Source organism: Alternaria burnsii (assembly GCF_013036055.1).
Source record: "Alternaria burnsii strain CBS107.38 chromosome Unknown 698, whole genome shotgun sequence".
NCBI classification, from domain to species: Eukaryota; Fungi; Ascomycota; class Dothideomycetes; order Pleosporales; family Pleosporaceae; genus Alternaria; species Alternaria burnsii.
Window position 1 is genome coordinate 1382155 of NW_024066111.1, and position 13319 is coordinate 1395473.

The 13319-nt window shown below is 51.4% G+C and overlaps 6 protein-coding genes across 6 annotated transcripts; 3 read left to right on the forward strand and 3 right to left on the reverse strand.

The window, feature by feature from the left end:
• Positions 1–966: 966 nt before the first annotated feature.
• Positions 967–2342, forward strand: GT037_004631 (uncharacterized protein; the record flags this gene model as incomplete). The annotated part of the gene is made up of 3 exons (XM_038929678.1): positions 967–1200; positions 1260–1296; positions 1354–2342. 3 exons carry the CDS (start codon positions 967–969, stop codon positions 2340–2342), a joined length of 1260 nt encoding a protein of 419 aa, XP_038787950.1.
• Positions 2343–2876: 534 nt separating this feature from the next.
• Positions 2877–6037, reverse strand: GT037_004632 (uncharacterized protein; the record flags this gene model as incomplete). The annotated part of the gene is made up of 5 exons (XM_038929679.1): positions 2877–3205; positions 3264–3435; positions 3858–5189; positions 5237–5915; positions 5964–6037. 5 exons carry the CDS (start codon positions 6035–6037, stop codon positions 2877–2879), a joined length of 2586 nt encoding a protein of 861 aa, XP_038787951.1.
• A 262-nt stretch (positions 6038–6299) lies between these two features.
• On the forward strand, positions 6300–6898 carry GT037_004633 (uncharacterized protein; the record flags this gene model as incomplete). Its single annotated transcript, XM_038929680.1, has 2 exons — positions 6300–6724; positions 6778–6898. Coding segments are annotated over 2 exons (546 nt in total), but the record flags the coding sequence as incomplete, so codon positions are not given.
• Positions 6899–7390: 492 nt separating this feature from the next.
• On the reverse strand, positions 7391–8960 carry GT037_004634 (uncharacterized protein; the record flags this gene model as incomplete). The annotated part of the gene is made up of 2 exons (XM_038929681.1): positions 7391–8697; positions 8756–8960. The coding sequence occupies 2 exons, from the start codon at positions 8958–8960 to the stop codon at positions 7391–7393; spliced, it is 1512 nt and encodes a 503-aa protein (XP_038787953.1).
• Positions 8961–9484: 524 nt separating this feature from the next.
• Positions 9485–10542, forward strand: GT037_004635 (uncharacterized protein; the record flags this gene model as incomplete). Its single annotated transcript, XM_038929682.1, has 2 exons — positions 9485–9922; positions 9973–10542. The coding sequence occupies 2 exons, from the start codon at positions 9485–9487 to the stop codon at positions 10540–10542; spliced, it is 1008 nt and encodes a 335-aa protein (XP_038787954.1).
• A 658-nt stretch (positions 10543–11200) lies between these two features.
• GT037_004636 (uncharacterized protein) lies at positions 11201–13194 on the reverse strand (the record flags this gene model as incomplete). The annotated part of the gene is made up of 7 exons (XM_038929683.1): positions 11201–11314; positions 11395–11659; positions 11712–11935; positions 11987–12848; positions 12897–12965; positions 13013–13080; positions 13132–13194. 7 exons carry the CDS (start codon positions 13192–13194, stop codon positions 11201–11203), a joined length of 1665 nt encoding a protein of 554 aa, XP_038787955.1.
• Positions 13195–13319: the final 125 nt, after the last annotated feature.

Below are 13319 nucleotides of genomic sequence, written 5' to 3' on the forward strand. Positions count from 1 at the left end.
ATACTGAACATCCAGCTTTGAATGGAGACATCCTTGCCTGGGTGCCGGAACTGCGGAACTCCCATCCTACGGATCGGCCCACGAAGTGTTATCAACAGCTTTGAAGAGAAAGCAAGTCAGCAGCAAGATGTATGGTTCTTAAATAAACCTTAACGCCACGTGAGGTAACGCTGATGCCTTGAAGTTGTGCCTAGCCTAACCGTCCATCCTGCCGTTGATCAACTCACCTGCAAGCCAAGTGCAGTCTCCATCGCTCACATCATCCATGACTCAGCTACCCACAATCAATCTCGCTGCAGTCCAACCCTCTCATCTCCCGCAATATCTCACCCGCTCTTCGAATGTCTTCTCTTGTCGCCTATGTCGCGGATCCGCGCCACACAGATTCGGCCGAGCGACGCGTCCGTCCCCTCCTCGGATGACCCCAAACTTTGGTTAATCTGCGGCACGGTACTTTGACAGTCGCGGCCATCGGTTCCCCGAACAAGTCATGGCTCCGATGGTAGCTCTCGAGCTAGACGATGCTCCAGATCCGCAACCGTCAACGAACGGCTGCATGGTCCACAGAGGTGCAGCGACCTACTGTTTGGTACCTGACTCTGTTTCGGTTTCCTCAGCCGCCACTGCATGTTGTTGACGGCCTTTGGAAGAGGTGGCCAAACTTTGTACAGAAAATCAGCATGGTCTGGCTCACGTGGAGAATAGGAAGGGTTTTGGTCTTACATGAGCTAGTATAGGGTCTTTCCTTGTCCCGCGATGGCTGGGGATTGTTCATCAACTACACCCGTCTACCTTTTCTTTATTTCTTTTGAGTATCTGGGTTCCGGGGTTTTCTCGTTCTCTATATGGCGCTGTCACGCTGAACGCCAAATATCTGCAAGTATCACGAACGTTTAAATACATTTCCCCACCAGGCTTCCTAGGCTGGGGTAATCCTATTGAGGATTCTCTACAAAAGAAATCGATATGGCGTACAGTCCTAATGGAAGTGGATCGAGTGGTCTCCTTCCTCCTATCTCGGTGCTTGCCAAGTGGCCGCTTCCGAACTACGATGATCCCGTTACTCGTTCCAAAGCCGTCCTCATTACATCATGTGCTCTGGGATCCGTCATGCTTGTCACAGTGGGAGCCAGAATGTGGGCAAGAGCTATCATACAAAGGAACGCAGGGCTCGATGACTGGATTATAATGGCTGCAATGGTATGTGTTCCTCACAGGGACAAAATCCATATATACATGGACTAACACATGGTGTAAAGATACCAACAATTGGACTTACTATCGTAGTATGTCTAGGTGCGTTAAGAACAACGTACAAGCTCATTCAACAAGCTTCCTAATAGTGATATCTAGCAACCGAAAAGTACGACTTCAATCGCCACATATGGGACGTCCATCCAAACATGTACGTCCCTGAGCGCAAGATAACCTTCATCCTCTACCTCTTGTACATTGTGTCCGGTGGAATGATCAAGATTTCCATCCTCCTTTTCTACCGCCGCCTCGACTCGCGCTCTATAACCCGAAGTTTTCGGATCGCGACCTGGATTAACATCATCGCCATCGGCATTTTCTGCATTGCATTCGTCGTCGTGCTCTTCACAGCTTGCACACCTTTTGAAGCCTTCTGGTATCAGTTCGACATCGCCAGGCAAATCGCAGGATACTCATACCACTGTTGGGTCAACGAATATGCAGATCTGCTATCAGCGAGCATAATCAGCGCAGTGCAGGATGCCGTTGCCGCTTTTCTTCCTACAATCCTATACTGGAACCTGCAAATCCCTCGTCGCCAGAAGATTGCTTTAGGTGCCATCTTCGCTCTCGGCTACCTAGTCTGCATCGTCGCGGGTGTTCGTTCTTACTACGTCTACCGCATCTTCAACGACCCATTGTACGATTCGACCTGGGAGTCATGGCCTGCGTGGCTTCTCTGCATGTTGGAGATTCAACTGGGGGCTATATGTGCTAGTGCACCGGCTCTCAAAGTATTCTTTACGCATTACTTCAAGGTGGCCGCGAGTATGTATGGATCCAGCCGCGGTACGGCATCCAGTGTTAAGAAAGACGGTTCATGGTGGAGATCGACGGGTACGGGCTCGGCGAGTATGGCAACCATGGTGTCGAAGCCGGAACAGGAAGGGTATCTTAGGGAACTGGGAGCAGGCCATATTGTGGATGAGGAAGGGGGGATTGTGCTACAGGAGGGAAAGAAATTCGATGGGCGGACAGGAACCGGTAGATATGATGGATGGACTGAGAACCAAAGACATGACGGACGGACAGAGAGTAACAGGTTTGATGGTAGGACGGAAAGTATCGAAACCTTCATCTTTACTTGAGATAGGGTATGAGAAAAACCCATTCGACAAATAACCACCTCGATGCAGAACGAAAATGTCATGGATGGTCTCCCTGAGTTCACTAAAAAGGACAAATTACGACATGTCACGAGGTACAAGATGGTATCTTAGCCTGTTCCGTTGGTCAGGACCTCCACAATACTCCCGCCCGCCCAGACTTCATAGTTGGTTCTCAGGCGTATGAAGTGGATTGGCCAGATCCGTAGCTCTATCACATTGTCTCTTTGGACATGGTTAAAGGAAAAACGAACACTAGATGATGGAGCTGTGTGGTATGAGGCGCATTAGAGCGAGAACACTGTAATGGGCGTGCTGCTTAACGTCGAGTTGCATGACTAAAGATAAGACGCTGAATGACACAAACGCCACGATTCCATATAAGTATAGACAGCTTTAGAGTAGATCATCTTGTATAATAAAGAAAATGTGGACCGGAGAGTGACATCACGAGGTTCGTTAAAGAAACACTGCACATCCCTTCTTCCAGCCTCAACCTCGACCTACATCCACTTTTCAAGTCATCTTCTCTCTCAAAGCCTCTTCCCTCCTCTTGATGCTCTTCTCCAATATCTTGAGTTCTCTCCTCTTACGCACCAAGCTCGCCGTCGTCCTCTCTACGTTCCTCTCCTTCTCATCTACTTCAATCTCCCGCCGGAAAACTGTACTCTCCCGATCTTTCACCTCGTCCTCTTGTCGCCTGAGGGTCCGTTGGCGCTCTTCCAGTTCTGCTTCACATCCAGCCACAATATTCTCCCGCTTCTGTAGATCGGCCAGCAATGGCATGGGCGTGTCTAGTCCCTTGGTGTACTTGTCGATGTTTCTGCCAGCGAAGGCTTCGGAAGCTGTCATTTTGCTTAGTCAGGTGTTGCTTTATGGGAGTTCGGGTAAGCTTATGCATACCTCCGAGCGGAGTGACAGGCGCGCTAGATATGAAGCCCGTGTCATAGTGAGCGTACGCACAATCGACATCTCGCTTGCTGCACCGTCCGTTCTGGTGCCAAAAGTGGCAGGTCAATGGCTTCGAAAAGTTCTTGGGGAGCGAGGTATCAAGTTCGGCGGGCTTGTTTTTGGACTGCCATTACAAGATTTTGAAGATGATGCAGCGTTTCGAATGGGGATGCTTTTAAAGGTTGAAGGTCGACTCGGTGCACCAGACTTGCGTTGGTGCATGCCCCCGTGGTTGGATACGTAACGATCCTTTGTGCCGCTATGCATCTTGCTCGATTGAGTACATATCAATATTTGTGTTCAGACAAAGGAACGAGGAGGAGAGAGAGCTCAACTCAGGCGGTTGGTATCATCCGTTTGTTTGTTGCCATGGAGCAGAGCACTGACCTTGACGGGCGCTTGCATACGATTCGACCTGTCGTTTCGTCTGAAGCAATACACCAGTTTGTCCATTGGCACGTTTAGAAGCTTCCAGAGGCGTTTGTGGGATTGGCTTTCATAATTTGGATCTGGGGTATCATAGTCCTACAGCTTACTCTCCCGCACATGTCGTTCTTCAACAGGTAGCGCTCCACTCATCATGTTGTAGTCCTCTTCTCTCCCATAGAGTACTCGCTCTCTGCCACCTCTGGTTGTCCACCAATTTACAGCAATGCCGCTACGCTCTGCATCCATCTCGCCACTGATTAGCACTTCCCAGTACCGCGCTTTGACGTTTTCTCGCATCTCATCGTCGTTGATCTGGTTGAGGAGTTCTGCGCATAGAGGCAGCCACTCTTCAAGCAGATATATAGGGAGAAAGGGCAAGGCATCGATAAGGGTTAACGCGAGCACTGCCTGTTCCGAGAGGGCAGGGGGTGGTGCGTCCGACCCTTGCAGGGCCAATGCAACAGAATCAGGCGGCAGTGGCTGAGTAGGAGCGTTGAGCGCACGGTGAAAGACTAGTTCCAATAACGTAGCTGGAAGATCTGGGTGGGTTGCGGATAGAGTAGAGGGAGGAGCTGTGACACGCATCAAGGTTTTGAAAGCTAGGCGGAACTGACGTGGTGACAAGTTATGTGGGAAGACACTGAACAGCGCATCGATATAGAAAGGGAGGTGCTTCGCGGTGATCTCAGCAGATTGTGGAGCAGACAAGACAGCGAGCATGACGCTGTGAGCCGCTTCGAATACTGGCAACATATGACGATTCTCGCCAGCTGCGAGGTATGGCACAGCTGACGCGACCAGCAAGTCCTCGTTTGTGGCCGGCGATAGTACGAGAGTGAAGTGTTCTGCTGTATTGAGAAAGTAGAGGTCCAGTATACGGTCAAGAGGGTGGCTTGGTATCTGCCCAAGATGTTGAGGCGCGATAGTTTTGAGAAGCTTGTCGGCGTGACTGGGGTACGCAGAAAGGATGTCTATCGCTGTAAGGTAGACAAAGGTATGTTGGGAGAAGGATGCAGGGCCGAGCCGGGATGTGATGAAGTAGAGATGCCGCAGGGTTTGCAAGGCCTGCGAAGCTAGCATAGGGGCGATGGCATCACCAGCCAGTGCTTTATCAGCCAATGTTCGTGTGAAGACGCCTCGCAGTATGATAGTAGTAGCAAAGAGAGCCGCCTTGAGCAAATTCCACAGTTGGGGAGTGGTCTTGTGAAGCGCCTCTTGTTCCAGATTGGCTGCCTCTTCGGAAGGCTCGATATCCGACAACTTGGTCTGCCGCCATTGTGTGGTAAGAGCGCGAGAGAAGCTAGCGAGGTCGTCCATCATGGTTTGGATGATCCATGGATTCTTGACATTCTCGACAGAGTGTGCGATGAGGCGTGAAAGGGGCCCCATAGACGATACCAGTGGCCTATTCATGATGACTTCGACCTGTCTGTAGGAACTCGAATGCGGCTATACATGGTTAGCAGACGTCGGTATCATGATGCACGGCCACTTACACTCCAGTCTAGCTTCCCTGACTGAGTTGTCCGCACGTCGAGGTCCAAGCCCCCGAGGAAGTAGGCGGATTGGAAGCCTTCGTTGGAGTAGAATGCCGTCCCGATAAGCACTGGAAGTAGCAGGTCGTAATCAATCTGTGTCCTTTCTAAATGGCCGATGCATCCGAAGGCGTGGTTGAGGGTCAGCGTTATTGTCTGGCCTCCTAATCCATCTGCCTCGGAGCGTTCCCTGACTTGGACCAAAGCGAGGTTTGTCGCCCGGACCAATGCCGCTTCCACTCTCTTTCGCATGGCGGATGCCCAATAGAGGTCCATTCCCTGCTCTTCCAGGCTCCCTATACCTATCAACAGGCCTGTAAGAACGACCAAGTGCTTCCATCGTCGGCTCCGGTCGTCGGCTCCTGCGACGACGGCGCGTACCCATTCGTCCAGCGATAAGCCTCCTCCTATTGGCGTCTGACCTGGCGCGAGTTTGGCTGCTTTGTTATGTCGCACGTCGTTGTGGTGGTTGACGATGGTCGTGACGGCCGCGTGAAAGACGGACAGCATGCGGAGGGGCGTTCGGACACCATCGGGGCGGTCCCATAATGCCGGCGCGGTGAGGAGATGTGAAGTCAGAAGACTGAGGTTGTGGGGATTGCCGAGCGTGGTGAGGAGCGAGGACGCGGTTCCCAGTAGCCTGTGGTAGTTAGTAGGCGCAATGCGAATAGGGACTCGCGATGCGTACCGCGGCGTGTCCTGTTGATCCGTGTATGTCTGCAGCGAGCGCAACAGCGTGGACAAGAGGCGATCGACGACCATGTTGAACCCGAAAAGCCCGCGACAGGCTACCAGAAGATGCGCATGGAGATGTTGGAGATGCGATGGCTGGTGTTGATTGCGGCTCGCGTCCAGCCGAGGTTGAGCTAAGCTCGGGCTTTGGCCGTTGACCTTCACTCGGGGATCGACGTCACAAGCATTAACTTGCAAAACAACGGCCTTTAGTATCGTACGATCCTACGACCCCTAGTGTTACGCGCAGAAGTATACAGGGCGCATCATAGCTATGCCGTATAGATGAGGTAAGCCCTCGCTGGACCCTGCATCCACCCTTCGCGCGTCCCCTGGCCATGGCCCCAGACTTCACATGGGACTGAAGACGATTCTTCCCCACTATTCGGCCATGGTAGTTAACGATATCTTCCCCAGCTTCATTCAACGCGTCGACTCGGCGGTCCCGCTCGGCTACACCACACCGCCCTTCCCATCCCTCTACTGGCCTCTTCCCGCTGGTACCACCCAGTCCTTCTACCTATACCGCCCCGACGACATCCTTCGCTTTACCGTGTACTGGACACTGCTCTTGGTTGGCGGTATACACTTCATCACCGCACTATGGGCATGTGTAGTCCAATGGCGCAACTGGAAATTAATATGGATCGCCCTGCCCGTTTTCAGCTTTGTTGGAGGCGTTGAAGCACTTGTTGCGGGTGCTATCGTTGGCGGACTGTGAGTCGAGATCTGCTGCCATGTCTATCGCGTCGCATACTGACTGCAATCAGGCTAGGAGGTGTATATCAGGCGGGATACTTCGAAATGTCTACCTGGATACCTTTTGTCTGGGCCGTTATCAACACCCTGGTGCTCATATTGTCTTCCTTTGCCATCTACGGCGGTCTCTGATGTTATGCCTCGGTCCAAGATACACCACATATCGACTATCAGCATTCAATGAAACGGGCGGACAAAGCCAATCCTAGGAATCGCCCGATCCAACCTCACTCCAGAAGATGACAGATCGGAGATGCTTCTGTGCCAACACGCTTAGAGACGTGAGATTGATGTCCAACAAGACATTGGCGTTGTCAGCATAAACAGAGCTCGCGTAATATCTCTGGCTCATAATGCATTTCCATGTCCAGTAAGATCCAAATGTACCACTCTGTAGTACTTCTGCTCTGAAAGCCATACTGGCGTCAGTTGAACGAGGGGTAGACGCGATTTAGAAGAAGAGAGAACAAGGGAATGGCGGTCAAGGCAAGCTTTTGTAGACACCTCGAGCCAGAGACTAGAATTTAGATTTGGCATATTTTCTGCCTATTGTCTATGCAGCTGACGTCTAAATGGATAGTGGTATCATTGCTTTCGTCATATCATAATGTTCGTACAACCACTTTAACCGGTATGTATCTTGAACCTCTGCTTCACCTGTTTCCTACACATAGGGCACTTGGTCGGCCGCGCAGGAATATGGCCATGCTTGATGGGAACAACTACGTCAGCGCACCACTGGCACATAACCATGTGGCCGCAAGGCAGCACAGCTATATCAGCAATCTGCTGATAGCACACCTGGCACGCGAGGGTTTTGGTCATCTCTTCTTCTGTCTTGGGTGCCGGCCGATCGGGCTGGTTGTCCAGCGACATGGGTGGAGGTGAAGGCGGACGGGCAGCGCGCAAGAATGCACGCGCCTCTGTGAAGCGACTTTCAAGACGCAGAGCACGCATTTGGTTCATCACTAGTTCAGGACTCGGTGCGTCAGCCGCGTCCATGGAGTTCAACTGAGAGAGTAATCCAGGGATAGCCGTTGTGATGTTGGAGCCAAGCTCAGGATTGGCTAACAATGGCTGTGCAAGATGGTCGTTTTGCGCTCTGTGAGCTTCGTGCGCTTCCAATTCAGCATAGTTGTCCTCTCCAAGACTCTGCCACCGGGGTGCATAACTCCAGACTTGACTCGCTGGCTCTAGACTCTCTGATAGTGACTGTGACTCTCGCATTACTCCCCATAACAACTGTTCTTCGATTTCTCGTCGATCTTGTGGTGACAGCCCGTCGAGCGGAGGCGCGGTATCCGTGCCGTCTGCTCTTCGTTGATCGGCCTGACGTTGGCGGTCGAAGGCTCGTGTGTACATCTGTGTAAGCGGTGACTCGTAGTCGTCCTGCTCCACGTCCTCGCGAGAGCCGAAAACGCGTGCAAAGTGCTCTCGTCGACGTTGTTGTTGCGCTTGTCGTCGTGTCATTGGTCGCGGGGGCTCTGACGGGTCTTCTTGTATCTGAGGTGTTATCGAAGCTCGTGGTTCCGTTGGTGCCGTGGGCTCCGTGTTGGAGACTTCTTCCACTACCTCTTGTAGGAGACTGTCTAGCGCATCTTCGAGACTCTGATGTGGCTGCTCTGGTCGCTCTTGTTCCGACGACAATCGTCTTCTCTGGAGCCTGTTTTCTAGTCTACTGGCATCGTTCTCTACTCCTGCCCTCAATTGATCTAGCGTACGCGGAAGAAAGCCGGGGCTGACCTCCCTGAACGGTTCCCCGATTACAGGCATACGCTGCTCGGTGCCATCCGGTAGTTTTGCGATGCGATACCCTTGGTGAAACTCCCACCATCGTTCCAGGAACTCGGTCTGGTCAGGTATCTCTGGTATGCGTGTCTGAGAGATGTCGAGGGGCGGGTCGGTAGCGGCAAGGCGGTTAGTCCAGAACTCTAGTTCGATATCAGTCTACGATGTTGCCATTCGAAATGGTGTTGCGTAGTGTCGTACCTTTACAGAACCAGCAATAGCCTTGCCATCTCGTCCCTTGGTTCACGAAGCCCACTCCGTCAATATACACGCGATATGTCCTGGAATGCACTCTCTCGTCGGCACAAGCGCAGCAATTCGGCGTTGATGTCAACCGGCAGCTTGTGGCAAGCTTGTGTGGACAGTGTGTCTCCAGACGTGGGCAGTCTGCGGTCAGAGTTCCCATTATGAGCGGGCCTGATGTTTAGGCAGTGTAGAGCCGAGCTGGGATGAAGATGTGAGATCCAAGGCAGAGAGCAAGGATCAAAGACTAAGAAAGGCCCAATGCTTGAGACGTGGTGAAGGAGTAAACAGTGGCGCCAAGTTTGGTGGTGGCGCGCATCTACTCCACGTTCCGCGGTCGGCCCTTGCAGGTGCATGATGCTGTGGGGCTGAACGGGGCAAGTGGACCTAGCGCAAAGCCATCCCCGCGGCGAGACACACCTTAAGATCAGCATTGACTTGGACTGACAGCTTCTCTGCATGCAAAGCTCGACTGTCCGCTTATTCGTTGTGATACTTGGTAATACAGTCTTGGCTGGTTACACGATACGTTGTACTTGACCAGTTGAATGCCGGTGCCAACAGCTCATGGCTCAGAGCTGTCAGTGACTCTCAGCTTCAAATATATAAACACTCTGTCACCGTTGTCTTTCTTACACTCGTCCAATACAATTCCTCACACTCCAACTAGAGACAAAGTCTAGCACTATGAAAGTAGACGATTGCCACGGGAACCTGCGACCTGCCAAGGAACGCGAAAAGGCTCTGACCATCAATGAGTTCAACGGCAAGACCCTGACTCCACCAGTATCAGTCTACCTGCCATGGAACCTTTCGACAGACCAGTTCAAAAAGCTTCTTCCTGACACTCCAGAGGACGGAGAGCCAGGCTTTGGCTTTCCAGCTCTGAGAAACTGGTTTGTCAAGCTTCTCCAAACCCTTGATGCTCAAGAAGACGAACTGCATCCGTTCCATTCAAATCCTTACCGACTAAGAAAACTGGATATAGAGGCCGCCGACTGGTTCAACGAAGGGAAACTGGGGTTTGTAAAACTCCAAAGTGAGGTCAGAAATGACGACCCGGATGATGAAAAGAATTGGACACCTGGGGCGGTGTTCTTACGAGGTGGTAGTGTGGCTGTCCTCGTGAGTCTAGTGTCATCCGAAGCACTTGAATTCAACTAACTGGTCGGAAGTTCATTGTACAACCTGAAGGTGCAGAAGGAGAAGATGAGAAACAAGTCATACTCACCGTTCAGCCTCGGGTAGCAGCCTCGTCTTTGGCCTTCACAGAGATACCTGCAGGAATGTTAGATGACGAGCAAGATTCGTTCGCTGGAAAAGCCGCGAAGGAGATCAAAGAAGAAACGGGACTTGAGTTGAAGGAAAGCGAGCTACTAGACATGACGAAGCTTGCGCTAGAAGGAGCATCGTCCGAATACCCCCCTGCAGCTGAATCACTGGAAAAGGCCATGTACCCCAGTCCTGGTGCTTGCGACGAGTTCATCACACTCTACCTCTGTCAGAAGCGTCTCAAGCGTGAGCACCTGGAAGATCTTAAAGGTAAGGCAACGGGTCTCGCGGAAGAGGGTGAGAAAATCAAGCTCAAGTTAGTTCCGTTGCACATGCTCTGGCGAGAAGGTGCTCGGGATGCAAAAACTCTCGCTGCATTGAGTTTGTACGAGAACATCAAGGCAATTGGCATGTTACCCGAAATGCCTACCAACCTAGACGACAGATCAAAAGACTGGCGTTCAGAGAAGTGAGGTTGAAGGAGATGTAGCTACAACTCATGACATGGAGATATTCAGCCGCCAAACATATATTCATTTACTCTCCAAATTCTCATCACAGCACCACACTGAACAATCTTATGAGTCACCGGATGAGCATTAAGGGTTGGCCTCATTGATACCGTTGTCAAATGACCATTTGGTGATTAAGTTTGAGCCTCGTAACTAACTTGGTTGTTGTAATGTTTTCTGTAGCACAATACCCACTACTCTCGTTATATTCACTGGGCCTAATTTAAAATATGAGAACTCAAAGTCAACACCAGCTGTACATATGAGCTCCTCTCTCCATTCCTATGCCGTAAAATGTCTTTTCAATCCTCAACGTGAATCGAAGTATCTTCACTTCGTAGCCGCGTAGTTATAGGGCTCCAATGCCATAGATGTCAAAGTTACACGCCTTGTGTCATATCATAAATCAAGGGTATCCTCTTAACAGTTGTTTCTTCATCTGAAGCTTCATTGTGCGATGCGCAAAGATGTGTGTTGCAGGCAGGTACCCATATCTGCAATGACACATGTATCCAACCGCCCTATTGGTTACTCTCTCAGTTCGTATAGGACAGCTCGAACACTCCTCGCCAAAAGTGTAGGAAATCCGTCAAAAGAGAGTGGTAAGAGCTCCCTAGTGTCAGGAATCTGGAGTTGGAGGCATTTCTCGGGAACCGCGATGGACGATGTCGACATCTCCCGGACCCTTAGAATGGGTTTTTCGTAAATTTTCCGCAGCGGACGAAGAGGACATCTGAAGATTTCATTAGGTCCATGAGAAAGGAAATATGGGATTCGCATGCCGTCGCAACTAGCCAGAGGTCATATTCTTACGTCGCCTTGTTGAAGCTTGTCGGACCAGTCTGGCCGGTACTTCGTTTTCATATGCTGCATGAGGTCGACCAGCGACGCGGAGAGAGCAGCGGAGCTCGGCCACCGCCAGGAAGAAAGTTCGAGAACGAGAAGCGCATTTGAATACAGTTGGATGAGGTTACCACCAAAGATTGCAGGCATGTTCTGGATGAGCACCGTGCCTGCTCGGTAAACCCAGTGTGGTGTGACGAAGACGTGGATGCCACCGAAGCTTACTACAGCTTCTCTGTTTGTGATAGTCAGCATCAAATCCCTCAGCACATGTGAGCTTCACATACAGCACATGCCACGCACTCCCCCAGCAAGGATTTAGCAACAGATGCGTGATGTGCAAGGTTATACGTATGACAGGAAGCAACTCGTCTTTCTCATCGAAGAGTGGGAGTAGCTTCTTAACCTTCTCTTTCGCAAGGTGGTCACCCTTGCGAAAACGATTCTGCATACGATACAAGGAGCAAAGATATTCGGCGGGCTTTTCCTTGTCGAAACACAAATCTTCTTCCTGCAAGTCATGAGTCTTGTCCTGCGGTTCGTGCTCGACGAGTAAGCTTACCGGTTCTGGAAACAATGCCGGCCTGTCTAGTGTAGATGCAATCTGATTTTCAAGGCAGAATATAGTCATGTGCATCGCTCGGAGCATTTGGACATCGTCCGGACCAAGCTCTTGCAGTGTGCTTTTTGACTCTAGATCGAACGCAAGACGGCCTGCAAGAGCTATCTGCTGACCAATGTTACCCGCTATTGGGTCGAACGAGCTGTTGATGGCAAGTAGAAGGACGGAACGGATGGTGTCGATATTTGGGTCCATTGTTGCTAACTCGAGGTGCTCCATAGCATCTGCGAAGTATTGAGTCGCGAGAGAGCGGTATCTGATAGAATTGGCCTGATGATATGCAAGCCTACCTGTGGGGTTCCAGTCTTGATCTGGCGGTTGCTTTTTGCGAGTATTGGGGATGATGTAGCATGCTATAGAATATATCATGTACAGCGAGAACATCTCAGTCGACGTGAGGTCGCAGGGCAGATCCGGTCCAAGATAACGTAGAGATGGATCCAGAATGGGATAGATTGGCTGGACTGTCTCAAGGAACAGTTGCATCAGCTCGTACTGCTTCTCGGGCGAATGTTTGTTAGTGTAGTGCCAATCGTCTAGTTCTTCGTCATCTTGCTCGCCGCGGACCTCATGCGCAGTGTGCAGTCTGGGTGATTTGAGGAGGCACGATTCCGCGCCGAGATATCGGTAGCTATCTCCGGCTTCGGCAAAGTGATGCTCGTATCGAGGAATTTCAGAAGCGATGAACTCAGTCTTGACCTGCGTGCCGAATCCGCCATGATCTATAGCGCTACCCGAAGCTGCTGGTGAAGGATTCCCGCTTGACAGACTACGCACACGATCTACCAGCTCGCTGATATAGCTGGCGGTGTGCTTAGTTGGGATTTGAAAACAAGGCACGTCAGCTCACCTTCGTGGCAGCAGCTCATTGCGTCCATGGTCGTAAAACATGCATTCCACGCCGGCTTTTGTGCATTGCCTGACCCGTTAGCAGAATGCCCAGGGTGGGACAGAGGAATGATGTACCTGCACTTCGGTAATAAGGTGTCGCATCCGCGGCGACACTCTCGGCATCTCTTACATGCGGGGAGACTCTGGGGAAGTATAAGTGCGCGATGTCAAATTGCGGAGACGGCCGGCGTTACCTGAATCAGAGCATCTAGATCAAGCGTGGGGGAGTTTGAGCTGCTGGCGGCGGCGGCGGCCATCGGAGCGGGTAGTTGCAAGGACGTGACAGCTATGGATCAAAGTCTAGCAGCTGCTCGAGTCTGTACTACAGTTCATTGCGCGCCGTCGTCTTGTCAGGGACAATGGTCTGAGACGCAATGGGACG